General features: G+C 34.5%; 1 protein-coding gene across 2 annotated transcripts; it reads left to right on the top strand.

Annotated features, from left to right (window-relative positions):
• The first annotated feature begins 16,944 nt into the window (after positions 1 to 16,944).
• Positions 16,945 to 20,822, top strand: LOC104119611 (senescence/dehydration-associated protein At4g35985, chloroplastic-like). Of its 2 annotated transcripts, XM_009631163.4 has the most exons (5): positions 16,945 to 17,800; positions 18,484 to 18,608; positions 19,687 to 19,853; positions 19,949 to 20,033; positions 20,584 to 20,822. In XM_009631163.4, the coding sequence occupies exons 1-5, from the start codon at positions 17,231 to 17,233 to the stop codon at positions 20,738 to 20,740; spliced, it is 1,104 nt and encodes a 367-aa protein (XP_009629458.1). In that variant the 5' UTR covers positions 16,945 to 17,230; the 3' UTR covers positions 20,741 to 20,822. The 2 variants fall into 2 exon arrangements, with proteins under 2 accessions (XP_009629458.1, XP_009629459.1); XM_009631164.4 differs by lacking the exon at positions 19,949 to 20,033 and having other exon boundaries at positions 17,162 to 17,800.
• Positions 20,823 to 22,013: the final 1,191 nt, after the last annotated feature.

Below are 22,013 nucleotides of genomic sequence, written 5' to 3'. Positions count from 1 at the left end.
TATATATATAGGGGTAAAAATTAATAATAATTTAAAAGGTCAATTATTACTATTAGTATTATTTTTATTTTTATTTCTATCTTTATTTTAAAATAAAATGAATTAAAAAACCGAAAATAAATAAAAAATAATTATTATTTTTTTAAAACAAATTTCGGATGGGAATTAAAAAATAGAAAAAGTAGAAATATAAAATTAAAAAAATAAATAAAAGTAGGTGGAAATTATTTAATAAAAAGAGTAAAAAAGTGAAAAATTAAAAAACATAAAAGTAAAAGAATGTGGAAATTTAAAAAATAAAAAGTAAAAGAAAGTTGGAATTAAAAAATAAAAGTAAGGGTAGCTGAAATTTTTTCTATAAATAGGGGAGAAGGAGAAAAAAAAGAAGGAGGAGGGAATTGAGAGAAATTTATTTTTCTTCTTCTAGGATAAGGGAATTTCTACTCGTGTCATTCCTTCTTCGGCTTTTTTTCAAAAAATTCAGTAATTCATCACTTAAATTCCAGCCCCGAACCAACTGGAAACCAAGCTAAAAAGCACCAAAAACACGAGCCGAAATCCCAGTGAAACAATCCCCTTTTGTATAGAAAACAACAACTCCAAAGTTGAGTCGTCGAGTTCGAGCTCCATTTGTCGATTTTGGTCGAGGCTCCATTTACATCCTTGTCCATTGTCCGAGCTTCAAAACATGCTTGTAAATGTCCATTTCTCTCATCATTATTTTATTAAGATATTATGATTGAATATATAATTTGATCTTATTTAGATTCATGAAGATTGAATTTTTTTTCTGTATTAATTGTTAGGTCTCATTAGCTTTGTTAAATTTTGCTACTTTCTTGATAATTAACATGAAGATTGATAAAAAAATATGATTTTTGGGCACGTAGTGAATATTTGAACTTTGGGGATAAAATCTATGTCTGCTAGTTGAAATTGAAAAATGAGGTTTAGACTTAAAAAAATAATGATTGGGCTCGGTGGTTGGGCTTTGCTTAATGAAATATGTACTACTGCAATTGACTAATTGATAAGGGAGTAGTTTGATGAACTAGTAACTAGGCATACTCATTAATTGGCTTTAAAGGGCCAATTATACCACGATCCAATTTAATTTATCTGGTCCAAAGTAGTTTCTGTCATGTCCAATTTAGTAAGAGCAAAAACTGACCCATTTTCCACAATTGATTTTCATAGCTCTTGACCTTACACAGATCTCAAACCCGTAAAGAAAAACAAATCATGAACACGTGCTAGTTGCTTTAGACGCGATTAATAAATTATTGTGACTATGGGTATGGTTCCCGTGGCATGGTCACGATACGTAAACGCCAACTCAAGTGCGCGTTTCACACGACTTGACTTCAACTTCGAATAATAATAAAAATAAACATGTTGTAAATCGCGTGTGCGTTTCACGTGACGCGATTCGCAATATGTACAAAAACAAATGAGTTTGCGACATCTCGACTTGTTCAAATAATTTTTATAAATAATTAAAAGCGGTTAAAAGGAATAAAAATGCACATATAGGTTTAAAACATGTATTAAATCAGATAACTGGACCAATTATTAATAGTTGAGCGACCGTGCTAAAACCACGGAACTCGGGAGTGCCTCACACCTTCTCTCGAGTTAACAGAATTCCTTACCTGATTTTCTGTGTTCGCAGACCATAAATAAGAGTCAAATTTTCTCGATTTGGGATTCTAAAATAAATCGGTGACTTGGGACATCATAAATTATTCCAAGTGGCGACTCTGAATAAATAAATAATCCCATTTCGAATAATGTCACTTAAATTGGAAAAACTCCCTATCCCCTATGCCCTCGGGCAAAAGGAGGTGTGACAGATCTGCCGACATTTTGAATTTTTTTTTTCAAAATACGCCAAATATTTTTTTTAAAAAAAGGTCTTGCTTTTCTTACCAAACTACGCGGGTCTGATTCTCATTGGATGTGAGATACGTAGGAAAACCTCATCGGTTCCGGCCCCAATTTTTAAAAATCCAAAAAATATTTTTCTTTAATTCATTCTTTAGGATTCTTTTCTTAGAAAAATTCAAACAAATAAAATATAAGAAAATTTGTAAACCCAAAAATATTTTTTCTTTGTAGAAGTCTTTCGTTCGAAAAATAAAAAAGAAAACAAATCAAATCAAAACCCAAAAAAATAGTTTCCACCATTTTTAGAAGTCTTTTGCCCAGAAATTCAAAAACAAAATCGTAAATAAAAAATTTAAAAATATTTTCTTTCTTCTTTAGAAGTCTTTATTTCGAAAATTTCAAAAAATATAAATCAAAATCAAAAATCCAAAAATATTTTCTTTCCTCTTTAAAAGCCTTTCCTTCGGAAATTCCAAAAGAAAAAAAAACAAAATACAAAAAAAAATAAAAATTATATTGTTTTTCTAAACGCTCTCATAGTCCGAGTGTTATAAAAAGTAAGTAAAAAAAAAGTTAGTTTATTTACTCCATTCCTGATTTTACCAAACTACGCGGGTCTAATTCTCACCGGATGTGAGATACGTAGGCAAACCTCATTGGTTCCGGCCCCAATTTTCAAAAATTCAAAAATATTTTCCTTTAATTCCTTCTTTATAAGTTTTTTTTTTGACACATAAAATCCAAAATATTTCCTTCTTTTGTAGAAGTTTTTCTTTTGGAAATTATTTTTAAAAAAAAGTCAAAATCCAAAAATATTTTCCTTTAATTCATTCTTTAGAAGTTTTTCCTTAGAAAATACTAAATAAAAAAAAAATTAAAACCAAAAAAAAAAAAATTCTTTATAGAAGTCTTTCATTTGAAAAAAGAAACAAATCAATTCAAAATCCAAAAATATTTTCTACCTTTTTTTTAGAAGTCTTTCTCCCAAAAAAGTTTTTAAAAAAAATCCAAAATAATATTTTCTTTCTTTTCAAAAATTCTCAATAAAAAAAAAACAAAGAAATCGAAATCAAAAAAAAAAAAAAAATTCTTTCTTCTTTATAAGTCTTTACGCAAGATCTGATTCATGCGGCGTCATGATCGTAGGCAATCCCCATTGGATTCGATCATTGACATCAAATAAATTGAGTGAAAAAAAAAGAGAAGAAAGAAAAAGAAAGAAAAGAGTTACAAAAATAACAAAAAACAAAATAACAAAAAAGAATGAGCGAAAAAAAACTAAGAAAAAAAAAAAGAAAAAGCAAGAGTGAAAAATCCAAAAAGAGAACTCTGTGTCCAGATTGACAAAGAAAATCGCGGAATATTTTTGTGAATATGCTGTCATATAGCGCGAACAAACCGCCAGGGGAAAGCCTCCAGTGGACGAAATAGAAATGGTTACGATCTTCCTACAGGCCCAAAAGGCGAACTATTTCTAGAACATGATGTCTGCTATGGGTAATCCGTTCGCCGAGGCTATCAAAATTGGAGAGATGGTCGAAAATGATTTAAAAACGGGCCAAATTTTGAGTCATGGTGCCTTTAAGGCCACATCAAAGGCCGTTCAGAGTGGTTCGGAGGGTTTGATGAACAGAAATTAGAGAGATGAGGAATTTGATACGGCACTGAAGGCCCTTATAGCCCTTGCTGAGACAGAGGAAAAGCCAAAAACGGTCGCTAAGCCTGAAAGTTCCCTGTCAGACGGGAGTCTTAGGAGCCAGTCTTGCTATCCTTTCTGCGTCCGGATGATCTCAGGGTGTGATCCGGATATTTTACTTTATTGTCTTACTTTCCGGTGTAAACCCATTTATCTTTAAAATTCAAAAAAAAAAATTCAATCGAAATAAAAAAAAAAGAAGAAGAACAAAATCAAATGAAATTAATATTTCATTGTCTAGGAATGTCTCTTTTCTTAATTTTGTCACTTCTATTATTCTTTTTTCAGTTCTGGTAAATGCAGATTTTAATAATATGGCATGCTTGCGGACTTCATGCCCCGATCCTAAAACGTTGCCAGACTTCAAAATAATGAATCAAGAATCAGAATGCAATGAAGATAGGTTTAAGGAAATAAAATAAAGAATCGGAACAACTAAAGGAAAATTGGCTTCAGGTTGGAAAGATCCATACATTGCACAAGAGTACTGCCAAAAAAGAGCGGTGTACTTGGGACACATTGAAGAAAATGTCCCTGAAACAACTGTCAATGCAGGTGCAGTCAAAAGGTACTATGTTGGATCCTCTATATAGCATTAATGTTCTCCGGTTAGGATGAAGAAGGCTTTCTTTTTCACTATCCAAACATTTAACCCTTTACAAACCCTTTTGAGCCAGCTCCCATTCTTTGATTACCCTCATTGAAACCCGGAAGTCATTATTGAAAAATAAAATGAATGAAAAAAGAAAAAAAATGAAAAGAGAAGAAAAAGAAATATACAAAAAAAAAAGGAAGAAAAGACAAAGGAAATGAAATGAAAAATGAAAAAGAAAAGAGAAAAAGGGAAAGGAAAAAGAAAGAGAAGAAACCAAAACAGAAAAGAAAACCAAAACAAAAGAGAATCAAAAACAAAGTTCTCGTCCTTGAACTACGTTCAACTTGATTTCGAAAGGATACGTAGGCAGCCTCTCTCTGGGGTTCAGTCACACCAAAACAAAAATCCAAATTCCCCCAAAAGTGAAACTGGGGCAGATGTTATAATGGTTTGGCGATGGTTTTGTCTGAAAGGTTCCAAAGTTGTAATTCAATCCAAATCCTTTTCAAGTCCTTCCGATCAATCGGCAAAGAGATTCAAAATGGGAGGATACAATTACCCGGATCTGATATAACAAATGAGAGAAATAAAATGAGAGAGTCTTATCGGTGAAAACCCTCACGAGCACCGTAAGGCAATGGTAAGCAGAGAAAATCGAAAATGAGAGAGTCTTGTTAGTGAAAACCCGCAAAGAGCACTATAAGGCGATGGTGAGAAAAGAAATGAGAGAGGCCAGCTGGTGAAAACCCGCAAAGGGAGCCACTGATCGAAAAAAGGATCCTCACAGTCACTGGCATCGACACAGTCCTGGGCAAAGTTTCCCAGTCTCAAGGCAAGAGTTGTGATGAATTTCTGAGAGTTGGACGGTTTACACAGATCAGACATCCAGTCCAAGAGACATGTCATGTTCATTGAAGTCCGTATACACTCCAGATAAGTCATTCTTTCTTTTCCCCGAAAGGGATAACTCTCGTCTAAATTCATTTGTCCATTCTATTATTTGCTCTTTGAATCCTTTTCGGTTTAACTTTGTTCCGAAACTACGACAAAGAAGGGAAGGCAAGACTGATTTATAGGGTTCTCACTTGATACAATCCCGTATGCAAAAGAAAAGGCACCCAATCTCGGCAGGGGCATCGAGTCGACTCCAACTGGCCATGTTGGCCGATGTTTCGAAATCAAAAACTGTTGAAAGAGGAAATTCAAAGTCAAATGCCCACAAGGGAAAAATAAAAGTTGAAAGGTTAAGTCCCACGTGATTAACCATCATGGCAAAGTCCGAAAAAGCACGAGGTTCTCCGAGGTTGGAAATGCAATCGACGAAACAACCAGTTGCAGCTGAAAGGGCCGAGACCAAGTGACTGAAACAATCAAGGCCACAAAACCAACCACCGTTTCAAACTGATAAATTGTTCTTTGTTTGAAAAAACAAGAAACAGGTGTAATCCAAAAGCAACCTTGCAAGATGCAGGTCAACCAAAATGAAATTGCGCAAAGGCTAGAAACAATTTTGCAGCAACTACTTCAAAAGGGAAGTCTCATCCAAAACTTCTTTCCCGCATTTACTCATTCTCTGAAATAAAAAAGAAAAACATAATGAAAAAAAAGGTTTAAAATCATGGTAGTATAGGGTCTCCAATCCCTAGTCTGATTTTCCAATATAGGGTCTTCACTTCCTAGTAGTTGATTATTTAGATAGAGGGTCTCCACTCCTTAGTTACTTTTCTAACATAGGATCTCCACTCCCTAGTCGTTTTTCCAATATAGGGTCTCCACTCCCTAGTTGATGCTTTTATTTTTAGACATAGGGTCTCCACTCCCTAGTTATTTTTATTTTAGACATAGGGTCTCCACTCCGTAGTTGTCTTTTCCAACATAGGGTCTCCACTCCCTAGTTGATTTTATTTTAGACATAGGGTCTCCACTCAGTAATCGCCCTTTTTAACATAGGGTATACACTCCCTAGTTGATTCTATTTTAGACATAGGGTCTCCACTCCCTAGTCTTTTTTCCAACATAGGGTCTTCACACCCTAGTTGATTATGTTTTTAGACATAGGGTCTCCACTCCCTAGTCGCTTTTCCAACATAGGGTCTCCACTCCCTAGTTGATGATTTTTAGACATAGGGTCTCCACTCCCTAGTAGCTTTTCCAACATAGGGCCTCCACTCCTAGTTGATATTTTTAGACATAGAGTCTCCACTCCTTAGTCTGATTTTTCAATATAGGGTCTCCACTCCCTAGTTGATGTTTTTAGACATACGGTCTCCACTCCCTAGTCGCTTTTCTAATATAGGGTCTCCACTCCCTAGTCATTTTTCCAACATAGGGTCTCCACTCCCTAGTTGATGCTTTTATTTTTAGACATAGGGTCTCTACTCCCTAGTTGATTTTATTTTAGACATAGGGTCTTCACTCCCTAGTCGTCTTTTCCAACATAGGGTCTCCACTCCCTAGTCGCCGTTTTTAACATAGAGTATCCACTCCCTAGTTTATTCTATTTTAGACATATGGTCTCCACTCCCTAGTCTTTTTTCCAACATAGGGTCTCTACTCCCTAGTTGATTTTATTTTTAGACATAGGGTCTCCACTCCCTAGTCGTCTTTTCCAACATAGGGTCTCTACTCCCTAGTTGATTTTATTTTAGACATAGCATCTCCACTCCCTAGTCGCTTTTCCAACATAGGGTCTCCACTCCCTAGTTGATTAATCTTAGACATAGGGTCTCCACTCTCTAGTCTCTTTTCCAACATAGGGTCTCCACTCCCTAGTTGATGATTTTTAGACATAGGGTCTCCACTCCCTACTCGTTTTTCCAACATAGGGTCTCCACTCCCTAGTTGATTTTATTTTTAGACATAGGGTCTCCACTCCCTAGTCGCTTTTCTAACATAGGGTCTCCACTCCCTAGTAGTTTTTCCAACATAGAGTCTCCGCTCCCTAGTTGATGTTTTTAGACATAGGGTCTCCACTCCCTAGTCTGATTTTCCAACATAGGGTCTCCACTCCCTAGTCATTTTCCTAACATAGGGTCTCCACTCCCTAGTCGCTTTTCCAACATAGGGTCTCCACTCTCTAGTTGATACTTTTATTTTTAGACATAGGCTCTCCATTCCCTAGTTGATTTTATTTTATACATAGGGTCTTCACTCCCTATTCGTCTTTTCCAACATAGGGTCTCCACTCCCGAGTTGATTTTATTTTAGACATAGGGTCTCCACTCAGTAATCGCCCTTTTTAACATAGGGTATCCACTCCCTAGTTGATTCTATTTTATACATAGGGTCTCTATTCCCTAGTCTTTTTTCCAACATAGGGTCTCCACTCCCTAATTGATTTTATTTTTAGACATAGGGTCTCCACTCCATAGTCGCCTTTTCCAACATAGGGTCTCTACTCCCTAGTTGATTTTATTTTAGACATAGCATCTCCACTCCCTAATAGCTTTTCTAACATAGGGTCTCCACTCCCTAGTTGATATTTTTAGACATAGGATCTCCACTCCCTAGTCTGATTTTCCAACATAGGGTCTCCACTCCCTAGTTGATATTTTTAGACATAGGGTCTCCACTTCCTAGTCACTTTTCCAGCATAGGGTCTCCACTCCCTAGCTGATGATTTTTAAACATAGGGTCTCCACTCCCTAGTCGTTTTTCCAACATAGGGTCTCCACTCCCTAGTTGATGTTTTAGACATAGGGTCTCCACTCCTTAGTCGCTTTTTCAACATAGGGTCTCCACTACCTAGTTGATTTTATTTTAGACATATGGTTTCCACTCCTTAGTATCCTTTCCAACATAGGGTATTCACTCCCTAGTTGATTTGATCTTAAATTCAGGGTACACCACTCCCCGATATCTTTGCCAATATAGGGTATCCCATTCCCTAGCCACATTTTCCCAACATAAGGTACACCAATCCTTAGTTGAGACATCCTTTTGATAATAAAAGAACACCATCCAAAAAAAATATGACTTTTTCAGGGTACACCACTTCCGACCTTTTATTGCTTTCAATAAAAAAGTAGTTTAGAATTTTATTACAATAATTCACGAAATTTTTCTAGTGCAAATTAGGGCAGAAAAATTTCGTTCGTTTGTTTATTTTGGTATCTGAGTAGGTTTTACCTCGAGGCACATGGTTCGAGATGACCAAAAGAAGAAGTCTCAATTCAGAATAAAAGAAAAGAAAAAATAAGTGAATCCAAAATGCAAAAGCAATTGAAAAGATGTGAAATACTCAAGACATGACTGAAGCCACGAGCATTGGAGTCCCGTTTTGATTAGAAGAAGCTATAGAACAATGAACTAGAACCTACAGCTAGCGAGCATCAAGGTTTAACTCAGAGTCTGCATGAAGAACTAGTCAACACTCAAGATCAAGTTTCTGAAGACTCATAGATAGGAATCTTGTAACTCATAACTGATAGGCTTGTTTAGTTTCTTTTTTATTTTGATATAATAGCAGGACCGCGGACCGGAGCCTCGATGGAACCTCACTCGACTCCTCAACTCATCATTCCACCATTCTCTTTAAATTACACGCGACCTGATTCCCCTATAACCCGGGATATGTAGGCTGTCCAAAACCAGGACTCGGTTGCACCCTATCTTTTATTTCTTTTCCTTTTGAATAATGGTTTGGTCAAAAATTAGTCACATGGCTCACCTAATCTTTGTCTGAAAACTCTTCATGTTTTCAAGCAAAGAGGGGCAACTGTGAGCACCTAATTTTTGACAGTATTTAAATTTTTATCACCTTATACTATGTAAATATTTTCAGAAATTTAATATATATTTTTTAGTTTTGTTACACTTATATATATATATATATATATATATATATATATATATATATATATATATATATAGGGTAAAAATTAATAATAATTTAAAAAGTCAATTATTACTATTACTATTATTATTATTTTTATTTCTATCTTTATTTTTAAATAAAATGAATTAAAAAACCGAAAATAAATCAAAATTAATTAATATTTTTTTTAAAACAAATTTCGGATGGGAATTAAAAAGTAGGAAAAGTAGAAATATAAAATTAAAAGTAAAAGTAGGTGGAAATTATTTAATAAAAAAAGTAAAAAAAGTGGAAAATTTTAAAAAATAAAAGTAAAAGAATGTGAAAATTTAAAAAATAAAAAGTAAAACAAATTTGGAATTAAAAAATAAAAGTAAGGGTAGCTGAATTTTTTTTAAAAAAAATTAAAATTAAGTGGAAATTAAAAAAAAGAAAAGTAAAATAAGTGGGAAATAAAAAAAGAAAAGTATAAAAGTGGAAATTTAAATATAATAAAAGCAAAAAAAGTAAGAAATTAAAAAATAAAAGTAAATAAAAGTGGAGAATTATTTTTTTAAAAATATAAGAAAAATGGGAAGTGAAAATTCTTTTTAATTAAAAAATAAAAATAAAATAAAAAAAATCTGAAAATTCCGAAATTTTTCTATAAATAGGGGAGAAGGAGAAAAAAAAGAGGGAGGAGGGAATTGAGATAAATTTATTTTTCTTCTTCTAGGATAAGGGAATTTCTACTCGTGTCATTCTTTCTTCGGTTTTCTTTCGAAAAATCCAGCAATTCATCACTTAAACTCCAGTCCCGAACCAACTGGAAACCAAGCTAAAAAGCACCACAAAACGAGCCGAAAACCCAGTGAAATAGTCCCCTTTTATATAGAAAATAACAGCTCCAAAGTTGAGTCGTCTAGTTCGAGTTCCATTTGTCGATTTTGGTCGAGGCTCCATTTACATCCTTGTCCATTGTCTGAGCTTCAGAACAGTCTTGTAAAGGTCCATTTCTATCATCATTGTTTTATTAAGATATTATGATTGATTATATAATTTGATCTTATTTAGATTCATGAAGATTGCATTTTGTTTTGTATTAATTGTTAGGTCTCATTAGCTTTTTTAAATTTTGCTACTTTCTTGATGATTAACATGAAGATTGATAAAAAATATGATTTTTGGGCATGTAGTGAATGTTTGAACTTTGGGGATAAAATCTATGTGTGCTAGTTGAAATTGGAAAATGAGGTTTGAACTTAAAAAATAATAATAATTGGGCCCGGTAGTTGGGCTTTGCTTAATGAAACATGTACTACTGCAATTGACTAATTGATAGGGAATTAGCTTGATGAACTAGTAACTGGGCATACTAATTAATTGGCTTTAAAGGGCCAATTATACCACGATCCAATTTAATTTATCTGGTCCAAAATAGTTTCTGTCATGCCCAATTTAGTAAGAGCAAAAGCTGACTCATTTTCCACAATTGATTTTCATAGCTCTTGACCTTACACAGATCTCAAACCCGTAAGGAAAAATAAATCATGAACACGTGCTAGTTGCTTTAGGCGCGATTAATAAATCATCGCGACTATGGGTATGGTTCCCGTGGCATGGTCACGATACGTAAACGCCAGCTCAAGTGCACGTTTCACGCGACTTGACTTCAACTTCAAATAAAAATAAATATGTTGTAAATCACGGGTGCGTTTCACGTGACGCGATTCGCAATATGTACAAAAACAAATGAGTTTGCGACATCGCGACTTGTTCAAATAAGTTTCATAAATAATTAAAAGCGGTTAAAAGGAATAAAAATACACATATAGGCTTAAAACATGTATTAAATCAGATAACTACGCCAATTATTAATAGTTGAACGACCGTGCTAAAACCACGAAACTCGGGAGTGCCTCACACCGTCTCTCGGGTTAACAAAATTCCTTACCCGGTCTTCTGTGTTCGCAGACCATAAATAAGAGTCAAATTTTCTCGATTTGGGATTCTAAAATAAATCGGTGACTTGGGACACCATAAATTATTTCAAGTGGCGACTCTGAATAAATAAATAATTCAATTTCGAATAATGTCACTTAAATTGAAAAAACTCCCTATCCCCTCGGGAAAAAGGAGGTGTGACAATAAAGATACTTGACTTATCCATGTTAGCAACTATTCCAGAAGAATCACTGATTTTAGCCAATTGCCTCCATAACTCTTTTAACAGAACTAGTGCTTGCTTTGTAGAAGATCATAAGATCATCTGCAAATATTAAATATGAGAGCATTACTTGTTTGCATATAGGATGGAAGGCAAAGTCTGGAAGAGCACACATGCATTTTAGAACTCTTGACAAATATTCCATAACAAGGATAAATAGGAGGGGAGACATAGGATCCCCCTGCCTAAGTCCTCTTCTTCCTTCAAAATAACCACGACCTTTCTCATTTACTTTGATAGTAAATGTAGGAGAAGTCACACAAGTCATCACTGTATGTATAAATCTTTCAGGAAAATCATATCCCTTTAGGACTCCCTTCATGAATTCCCAGCTTACCATGTCGTAGGCTTTCCTGAGGTCAACTTTCATAAGACATCTTGGTGTGGTCTTCCTACTATAATGTCTCAATAATCACGACAAATCAGAACATTGTGAATCATGGATCTCCCTTATACAAAGGCAGACTGATTGTCAGCCACAATTACACTAATTGACTCTTTAAACCTACTGCAAATCATCTTAGATATGCCCTTGTATAGGATAATGCAACAAGCTATAGGCATATATTGACTTGCATTTTCAGGTACTGCAATATTTGGGATCAATGTTATATTTGTAGAGTTTATCTGTTTCAAAAGTTTGCCATTATAAAAAATTTCAAAATGGCATCAGTGATATCTTTACCTACAATATCCCATGTTGCATTAAAAAAGTAACTCCCATAGCCATCAGACCCTAGACTCTTGTTTTGATCAATGTGGAATATGATATGTTCAACCTCCCTTTCAGTGTATGACTCCAATAATTTAAGGTGTCGTGTGGTATCCAGCACTGGCCTATTTCTCATCATACTAGTAAATGCGTTAATTCTGTGATTGCTTTTACTTCCAAATAGTTCGTTGTAATATTTCACAAAGATGCTGGCTATGATATCAGGGTCAGTATGCTAGTTGCCTGTTGCATCCTTCAATTGAGTGGTATCCTGCTTCAGTCTTCTGTGTTTAATCATTGAGTAGAAGTACTTGGTGTTATAATTACCAAGTTTCACCTATGTGGCCTTGATTTTATGTTATAAGTGCATCTCAGCCATAAAAGAAGATTGCCTGAATTTATTATACTTTCCTTCTCCAGTTCTTGATAAGCTGTATTCAAAGGATCAGAGTGCAGTAACTCCAAGGCCTGCCTAAGAGCCTTTTTGTCCATTTCCGAGTCACTAAGAATGTTTCTAAAGGCCTTAGCATTTAATTCCTTTAGCTCTATTTTCAGAAGGTTCAGTCTTCTAACCACTTGGAACATGTTGCACCCTTGAATCTGTACATTTCACCCTGCTTCTACCTTGTCTCTAAATTGAGGACGTGTGGCCCAGACATTGCAGAATTGAAATGATCTCTTGAACCTAGGCTTCTCATTCAGGAAAGTGATATTCACTTGTACCTTTAGGGAGGACATTTTCTTTACTTAGTGGCATTATATCTAACCACTCATTGTTAATAAAAACCTAATCAATTTTTGAAAAAACCTTTGTCCACTGCTGCTTCTGTCATTCCATGTGTATCTTTATCCCACATGAGGAAGCTCAATCAACCCATAAGTGTCTACACAATGATGGAAGTCTGCAATTTCTGACCAGATAATTGAATTTTCTCCCACTCGATCATCTATATTCAGAACTGAATTGAAGTCTCCTGTAATTATCCATGGTTGTTTGCATGTCTTGCTATAGTTCATCAATATGTTCCATAGCTCCCTCCTGTCCTCTCTTATGTTAAATGCATACACAAAAGACATAATAAAATCCAGTTTCAAAGGTATATTTTGCACATCACAGGTGATAATCTGAGCTGTTGTTTCTAATGGTATTACAATGTAGTAATTTGGCCTCCATGTAATCCGTATTCTCCCGTTATAATGGGTTGCTAAATTGGTGATATAAGGCCATCTCCAAACATTTTTCCTGCCATAATTTCAATCTTATTACTCTTTATTTTTGTTTCTAGTAATCCTACTAAACCCACTCTCTCATTATTGCAAAGGAGTTTGACTTCCTTTTACTTATTTGAGATGTTAAGCCCTCTTACATTCCAGTTTAGAGAATTAACCATTCCCTTGGCTGGGAACCTTTTAACTATCCACATTGACATCACTTTCTTTTGTTGGTTATTTTTCACCATTGTTCATATTACCTACACTGCTAGCAACATTGTTAGTACTCTCCCTGTTAAGTACCTGAAAAGTGTTTGGATTGACCACCTCCAGTTGTTGATGATTTCCTACTTGCTGCTGCTGCTTACCTTAGTTACACCAATTTCTCTGAGGAGTAATCCATGCGTTCTCCTTGGTTCCTTTGCATTTACCACATTCTCCTTCTTTACATTTGTCATATTTTCTGTCTTCTCCAATGGTAATTGCTGAGTTGTATTCTCACCATTTGTGGCTTCCCCATTATTTTCTTGTGCTACATTGTATTGGCCATTCTTCTACAGTTGACCTCATCATGCCCGTACTTATCACAATACTTTCATAAGGTAGGCTTCCAATCATACACTACCTTCTGCTCCACCAAATTCCCTCTTTCATTCCTGAAAGTAACAGAGTCTGGTAGGTTAGCATTTATTACTATCTCGACCAAGAGTTTAGGAAAGTTCAATCCAGACTTCCTCTCTGTATTTTGATCAAACATTAATAGTTTTTCAACCAAATTTCCTATCTTTCTCAAACTGTTAGGATTCAATATTTGAAATCAAGCCCAGAAAATTTGATCCAGATTGATACTGTGTACAATTCATCTCTTGTAGCTCCATTTCAGAGCTCCAAGTTTTCATAATGAAGGATTTATATCAAAGTGATAGATCCCACCCTGAATTACATCATTTTCCCCATCTCAGAATCAAATCGGACTAGAACAATTCCATTTTTTAGCATGGTAATTTTATTGATTCCATGCTTTGCCCACATCCTTCGGATATACCCCTGTAACACAACAAAAGGTGGGTGTGCACCTAGAACATAACACACTATTGCCGTCTTCCAATAATCAATTTCAGAGCTAATACCTTCTAATTCAATGTCAATTGTGGGCGAATCACCATGCAGGGAAGGAGCAACATACTCCAATTTGAATCCGACATTTGACACCTTCGTGGTGTCAAAATTATTCCAAATAGATGGCTTCTTAACTGGTTCTATCCTTTCTTCTTCATCCACCATATCTACCCATGATTTTCACCCACTACTTGTTGGGGATTGAACCTCAGCACTTGTTGAATCTTGCACGACATTGTTCCACAATTTCCGAGCTTGATTTTGGGAAATTTGCTCACTCTCTTTTTGACGAGTTACTGTTTCATTGATTTCCGATCCAATTCGAATCTCTTCCTGGATAGCTATAGTTGCCTTATTCTTCTTTCCTCGAAGGGCATTACCTTGTGTAGACATCGCCTGAGCTTGAAGAGCTTTCTGCGATGGCATGCGTGCCCTCTTCCCCATGGTCGACGCAGGTTAGCAAACGTGCGCCGAGAGAGAATACATGTCATTTAATATATATGGTTAACCAAGGTGAATTAAAAAATATGTAATGTTATAAATTCAACTCAAACATGATAGTCTTATATTTTCTTGAATCTCCTCTATAAAATTTCTCTTACTATATCCGACAGATGAGATTATCATGAAGAAAGGGACTCTATTGTGGACAAATGGATGATTGAATTCCTAGCATAACATTATATATGTTGAGCCAATTAATAAGAAAATATTGAACAATTTACCACAAAATGTTATGGTATGGCGGTAAATACTAGTAGTATTTTATTTTATTTTTAAAAAAGTTTAGGGTTCGACTCTTGAAAATGTAACTTTTGGTAGAAAACATTTTACTCCGGAAGTGGAATTTACTGAGGTTTATTTAAATTAGTCGGGCACCAAAATAAATACCAATCACTGTTGAAAAACAAAGGTAAGCATGAGATAAGAATCTTATCATCCACATTAATTAGATCTTCACAAAGTCATCACTAACTAGAATTTGAAATTTATGAGTTATGAACTTGCTATTGTTCCATAATACGTCTTAGTTGTTGCGTTCGTAACTAAAATTTATACATATTAAATGAATTTTTTAATATAAATATAAAATCTAAGCAAGATTTATTTGGTTCTTCCAAACTCGTAAATAATACTCTAGCTCCGTACCTGATCACCAAAATGTTAAACAAATTTCTTCATATCAAGATTCAAGCGTAAATAAATGCAGAACAACAAGGATATAGATTTTAGTGCAGAAGCTCAAAACAACTTAATAAATATTTGCATTGGCAATCTCATTACATCCTGAAGTGTCATAGCCACATATATATTTATCACCATTCTCTTGTGATGAATTAATAAGCAAAACAGTGTCTCAAAGATCTCGGACTAGCTAAAGACAAAATAAAATGCCCTTAAAATTGTTGTGTGTAACACAGAGTCTTTCTGTTTGCACTAGCATTTGACCTTCGTATTCTGTAATTAACTTCCTTTTGTACATGAATCAAAAGACTAGCCAAACCAACAACAAAAAACAAAAAAAGAAAAAAAAAAAGAAGAAGAAAAGAAGCAAAAACCAAAAAGAATAATCTCACTTTTCAACTTTCCATGATCCTATCAAATCAACTAAAGTCTCTTTCAACCAAAAACAAGAGTTGTTACTTAGATGGTGAGCATTTCCACCTATAACTCAAGTATCGTGTGTTTGAGTCACTAAACGAGTAATAACTTCAATATAAGAGATCAAAGGAAAATCAAAGGGGGAATCAAACAAAAACAAAAAAGAAAAAGAAAAAACAAAAAAAAAAAACAAGAAAAAGAATAAAATGAAGTTTGAGATTGTCCCACTCTTAACGAAAGGGTATAGGGGGATAAATGAGAGCACTTCACCGTTAACCAGATGTCTCCTATTTAAATCCTGAGAATAAATGATCGGGAGCGGTTTCAATCTTTAATCAGCTCTAAACATTATAAATTCAGATTAGTCGGACTAATTGGTACTGAACGCTGGATTGAATAATATAATTTTTTTTAAAAAGAAAGAGATTATTCCATTATTCTTAGTTACATTTGTTAGGTAACTCCTGAAATGAAAATCTACAGTGCTCATTTGCATTGCATTACAGCCTGTTATTAAGAATTTAATTTTTGGCCACCGAAAGTAAAGATCCTTTAACAGCAACTTCTCTTTGAAGAATAGAATAAGTACCAATAACAAAAGAATCAACTAAAGTACAAAACTATATATATTAACCATCTCCTTTACATATTTATATTCCCTTTTTTCCCATTATCCTTTCCTTTAATGAAACGTTTATCCATCTATTATGCAAAGGGATTATTCTAGGGATAATGATAATTAATTTCGAGATTAAATTTTAGATGAGTTTATTTCATGTTTGGTTGGGATAAAATGACAGTATAACTAATCTCGAGATTAAATATTACAATGTTATTTTTATCATACGGGAGAGTAGGATAACAATCCCGGGATAACTAATCTCAGGATAATTAATCATGGGATAACTTGTTTCCCAAACCAAACGACCCCTTAGTCATTAGCAAGTTGTCTGGCATTAATTTTTAATTTTACAACGGAGCTTCATGATAAATTAAACGGGCTCCACGTGTCACAATACTTTACTAAAATTTTCCAAATTTTCCACTTTATTTCTTACTATGATTTAAAAGCATCATCCGTTATACTTGAAGCTCTATTAGAATCAAGGACAAATAAGACAATTTGCAAACGGTGAAGGTATGAATGCCTAAGGTAAAAGCAAAATATTTGGTATAGTTTAATGATAACTTTAGCGATTTTTAACCTGATATACTATTTACTTTTAATATTCGATATACATAAATTATATACTAATTATAGACGATATTAGTTTAAGCGGCTGAGTAGACGACTATTCAGGTTAATTCTTATATTTTTTGTACTTACTCTTCCTTATATTGCTCCAAGTTCTTTCTGCAGCAAAGAAGAAACAACATCCCCAAAAATGAGCTGCTGTAAGCCCAAAAGATCCAAAAGTTTCGCCATATCCAAAACCCCATCACAAAAAGAAACACTAGAAACCAAAAATATCAAACATGAAGTTCTTTTAAGTATTCCAGGATGCAAAGTTCATCTAATGGATGAAGGAGAAACCTTAGAACTTTCAAATGGTTTCTTCACAATATTTTCTATATCAGAAGAAGATGTTTGTGTGGCTACTATTGTAAAAGTTGGTGATGAACTTCAATGGCCATTAACAAAAGATGAACCTGTAGTGAAACTTGATGCTTTGCATTATTTGTTTACTTTGCCTGTTAAAGATTGTCATCCTTTGAGTTATGGTGTGACATTTACAGAAAATGGTAGTGGAAATCTTGGTTTTTTGGATGCATTTCTTAAAGAAAATACTTTGTTTACTAGTTCAATATCATCAAATAGAAGAAAGGATATTGAATGGAAAGAGTTTGCTCCTAGAATCGAAGATTATAACAATGTTTTGGCTAAGGCAATTGCTGGAGGTACAGGTCAAATTGTTAAAGGAATCTTCAAATGTAGCAATGCTTATACTAATCAGGTTTGCTATATTTGTTACCTTCTTATGATGTGAAACTGTGGCAAAGAATTTTTTGAATTTCTTTTCTTATCGTTTAAAAAAAAGGACAGCCCGAGGCACAAAGCATTCCGCGTTCACGCAGGGTCCGGAAAAAGCCGCACCCTTGTTAAATGTCTAGACGGTTGAGCGAATGAGTTATTGTCTCTTTATATACAATCTTGGACAGTTCTCTTTTTATGAGTTAAATTTTAGGATTGAGTTAATCCTGAACTCTGTTTTCTTATTAGAATTGGACTAATCGTTCCTAGTTTTGACTTACTTAATGCCCGCATGTTATACTGTCCACGCTCCAGATGTCCAAGTCTAAGCGTGTATATTACATATTAGGCTATGATGTCTACATCACACCCTTGGGATGCCAACCCTTCCTCGGATGCTTTCTATATCGGGCCGCCCTTTAATGTTCCACATTGGTTGAGGGAATGAATTGTTATTTTCTAATATAGTCTTCTACAATTCTCACTTTATACAACTAAGATTGAGTTAGATCCAAGTTGCGTTTATGTAACATTATTAAATGTTAACTTGGAACTTATTCACGTTGATTAGAAAATTAAGGAGTATATAAGGTGAAATTTGATTATTGGATTAATGTCACAAGGTGATTTTGAGCAAAAAGCTAAAAATTAGAAAGGGAAATGCAGGTACAGAAGGGAGGGGAAAACATCTTAATTCCAGCTGTAGAGAACTCTGGTTCTACTGCTACCAAAAGGAAAGGCAATGTCACTGCTGCTACAAAGAAGAATGCAGTCAATGAAAGCCTAAAACGGTATGAGACAGCTATTTATTCTTTTCTCATTATCCTTCTCATTTAGTCAAAAAGCTAAAGAAAAACACAGTATGTCTACCACTATATGATTCTTTTATCTCTTTACTTTACTCATATTGTCAAAAGTTAAGCGTAAAGGGCTTAAAATACTCCTCTACTATAGGAAATATCATAAGTTCATTATATGTCGTACTTTGGGTCATTTATATTCTTACGCTAGCAAATCGCCTCGTGAACTTCAGCATGAAGTATAACATAGAGTAATTTTTAAACTGTATATAAAAGTAGAGGAATAAATTTAGATATTTTTCCGAAGTACTTTGTCACGTGGAATTTATTCAATTCACACTGTTCATGGATCGGATCGGATCTGACACCTTTCCGATTGTAATTTCGGATTTGGTAAATTGTGTACCAATTCGAAATCCTAACCAAATTAAATTCGGATCAAATCGGATTTTGATGTTTGGATCCGATAAATATTTCGGATTTCGATTCAGATTGTACGCCTAATTACGATGCTAAATATAATAATTTTTAGATGATATCTCCTACCATTTTCAATAGCAAAACTCATTGACTTTCATATCTTTCACATTTAATATTGAAAAGAAAGAAAAGACAAAAACATTGAGAGAAATAATAAAGAAACCTTAGAATTTCTGAGTTTATATGTAAAATATAAATTTCAGGTTTCGGATCGGTTCGGAAGTAGATTGAGCCAAACCGTATCCGATATGATGTCCAAAATAATTAAATTAAATATCCGAAATCCAATCCAAAGAGCTAAATTCCAATCCAAATAATGCATATCCGTTTAGATTTCGGGTTAGATTCAAATAATGCACATTCCTAATTCACGCTAGAGCTCCATTAAAATCAAAGATAAATACGAAATAACTTACTAATTTGGCAAGGATATAAATTACTCAAAGTATCACAAAAAGTAAAGTAAGATATTTTGAATAGTAAAAGAGTAAATTTGGACCATTCCCAAAAGTTAGAAAAAGGTGTTTTTCTCTTGTTTCAAAAATGTCCAAAAAGCTTGAACTAAAACCTGTCATTCAATATATTGTAGTGTGAGGAATCTGTCAAAGATGACAGAAAAGATGAGCAAATCTATGCTAAATGGGGTTGGAATTGCAACTGGTTCAGTTATGGGGCCAATGGTTAGGTCCCAAGCTGGCAAGAAATTCTTAGCCATGGTTCCTGGAGAAGTTCTCTTAGCTTCACTTGATGCTATCAGTAAGTGGCCAGCAACCTTAATTTTTCTTTATTTTTGTTGTTTCATCTTTCTTTTTTCAAATATGTTTGGTACCATTTTCTTGTCGAAATTGCAGACAAGATCTTAGATGCTGCTGAAGCTGCTGAAAAACAAACATTGTCTGCAACTTCTGGTGCTGTGACTAGGATAGTCACTAATAGGTACTCCCTCTATTCATGTGATCGTGTTTGATTTGACACGAAATTTAAGAAAGAAAAAGATTTTTGGAACTTGCGGTCTTGAACATGAGCACGAAGCATCTTCCGTTCACGTTGGGTCGGGGACAGAGCCGCACCATAAGGGGTATGACGTAGACAACCTATCCTGATGCAAATATTTGTGGTTGATTCCACGGCTCGATCGTGATCTGTAGGCCATACAACGATCTTGAACATGTTATGATATTTTTTGAGGGTTTTAAAAGTATGTCATTGAGCGTAAATTGAGAAGATTGACGTTAAATTATTTTTTAAATATAAAATAATAAATTATTTTGGAAAAAACTAATAAGGCTACTTGCACGTAAAATAAAACAACTGCTAACAACTTTGGCTAAATATTTTTCACAAATAAGAAATGTGGTTTTCCCTTAATAAGATCACCATCAATATAATCACAAAATGATCAAGATATTTGATTTTTCTTCTTGCCCAAATTGACAGTGAAGATTTATATATGGCTACTAATATTTCTTTTTTGAATGAGGAACAGGTTTGGAGAGAATGCAGGGGAGGCAACAGAAGATGCATTAGCAACAGCAGGGCACTGTGCAGGAACTGCTTGGAATGTATTCAAAATAAGGAAGGCCCTTAATCCTGCTTCTTCTGTCTCCTCTGGAGCACTAAATACTGCTAAAACTAGAAAATAATACTAAGATTTTAAGGAAAGAAAGAAAGTTGTTGTAAGACATGTCTGAATGAAAATAACATTGTTTCTCAAGTTGATTGAAACATCGTCTTGGAGCAGTCAGCCTAACGATACTTTTAACAAGGCGTAATACTGTTCGCTTCAGACGAAACCGGAAGGTTTTCCCCCAAAAGAGCGCACAGTATTATGACTGTTTCTACATTATATGTGTAACTTGTTTTTTAATCATCTTCTAATGCGAAAATTTATTAACACACCCAACTAGGAGTGGGCATAAAATCCGAACCGAATCGAATTAATTTAGTATTTCGATTTCGTTTTTTTCGGTATTTCGGTAGTTCGGTATGATATACGGTATTGAGTTTTTGATATTTCGGTATACCGAAATACCAAAATAGTTTAGTCCAAGCCCAACTTTATTTTTATTTTTTAGCCCAATAACCTTAATCCCACACCCCAAAAGTCCAAAACCCCTAATTCCCTATATCCCTTACCCTTAGGCTTAGTCGCTTAGAGGCAGACAAGAATTTCAAAAAACCCTCACGACTTTGCTTGGTTGCTGTGGCGGTCGGATTCACGAGTTACGACTCACGACTACAACCTGCGACGATGACTCCTCTCATCGGCGATTGCTTGTTTGCTCATTGTTGACCTTCATTCAGGTTCATAACTTCTCCATTCTTCATTGTTGATCTTCATTCATGAGAGCTATAATCACATTTCTGAGCTATAACAATTTGTAGGCCCAGAATTATTAACTTCTAAAGTTGTTGTGGCCTTTTTATGTACCTCTACTTAAGTCTAATAGAGTTACTACGGTGTTCTATATTTAGAGATGCGTTAGGTCATAGTTGTCAGAATGTGTTCATCTTTGAGGTTTAGCTTGTTGTACCGGTGTGTTCAACAACTCTAATTTACTTTTTCCGAGATCTATGTCTACTATGTGTATTACATTACCAGATCAATGAAGAACATATTGTAGTATTTTGATTACCGGATCAATTTGGATTAGTTTTCTTATTAGAGTTTTTGCTACTACCAACAGATTATTGTGTAATCTACCTATATTTCTGTATGTTATTCTAAAATTTTGGCTTTTTTCCAGATTAATCATACTAGAAGTAGAAAATGACCACTTTATTTATTTCCAGGAATGACAAACTAACTAGATGGGGAATAGTTTTTCCTTATGGTGTGTGACCTACTCTTGTACTAGGTTGTTCTCTGCTCATTACACGACCATTCACCCTTGTAGTGTTTTGCTTGTAGTGTTC

This window comes from Nicotiana tomentosiformis, chromosome 6 (genome assembly GCF_000390325.3).
Source record: "Nicotiana tomentosiformis chromosome 6, ASM39032v3, whole genome shotgun sequence".
Lineage (NCBI taxonomy): Eukaryota > Viridiplantae > Streptophyta > Magnoliopsida > Solanales > Solanaceae > Nicotiana > Nicotiana tomentosiformis.
The sequence above is the reverse complement of the archived record's forward strand: the minus strand, read 5'-3'. Positions and strand labels throughout refer to the sequence as shown.

Coding starts and splice junctions, on each gene's coding strand:
- LOC104119611 (XM_009631163.4), top strand. CDS start 17,231: ATGAGCTGCTGTAAGCCCAAAAGATCCAAAAGTTTCGCCATATCCAAA. Junction 18,609..19,686: donor GTCAATGAAAGCCTAAAACG/GTATGAGACAGC, acceptor AATATATTGTAG/TGTGAGGAATCTGTCAAAGA. Junction 19,854..19,948: donor AGCTTCACTTGATGCTATCA/GTAAGTGGCCAG, acceptor TCGAAATTGCAG/ACAAGATCTTAGATGCTGCT.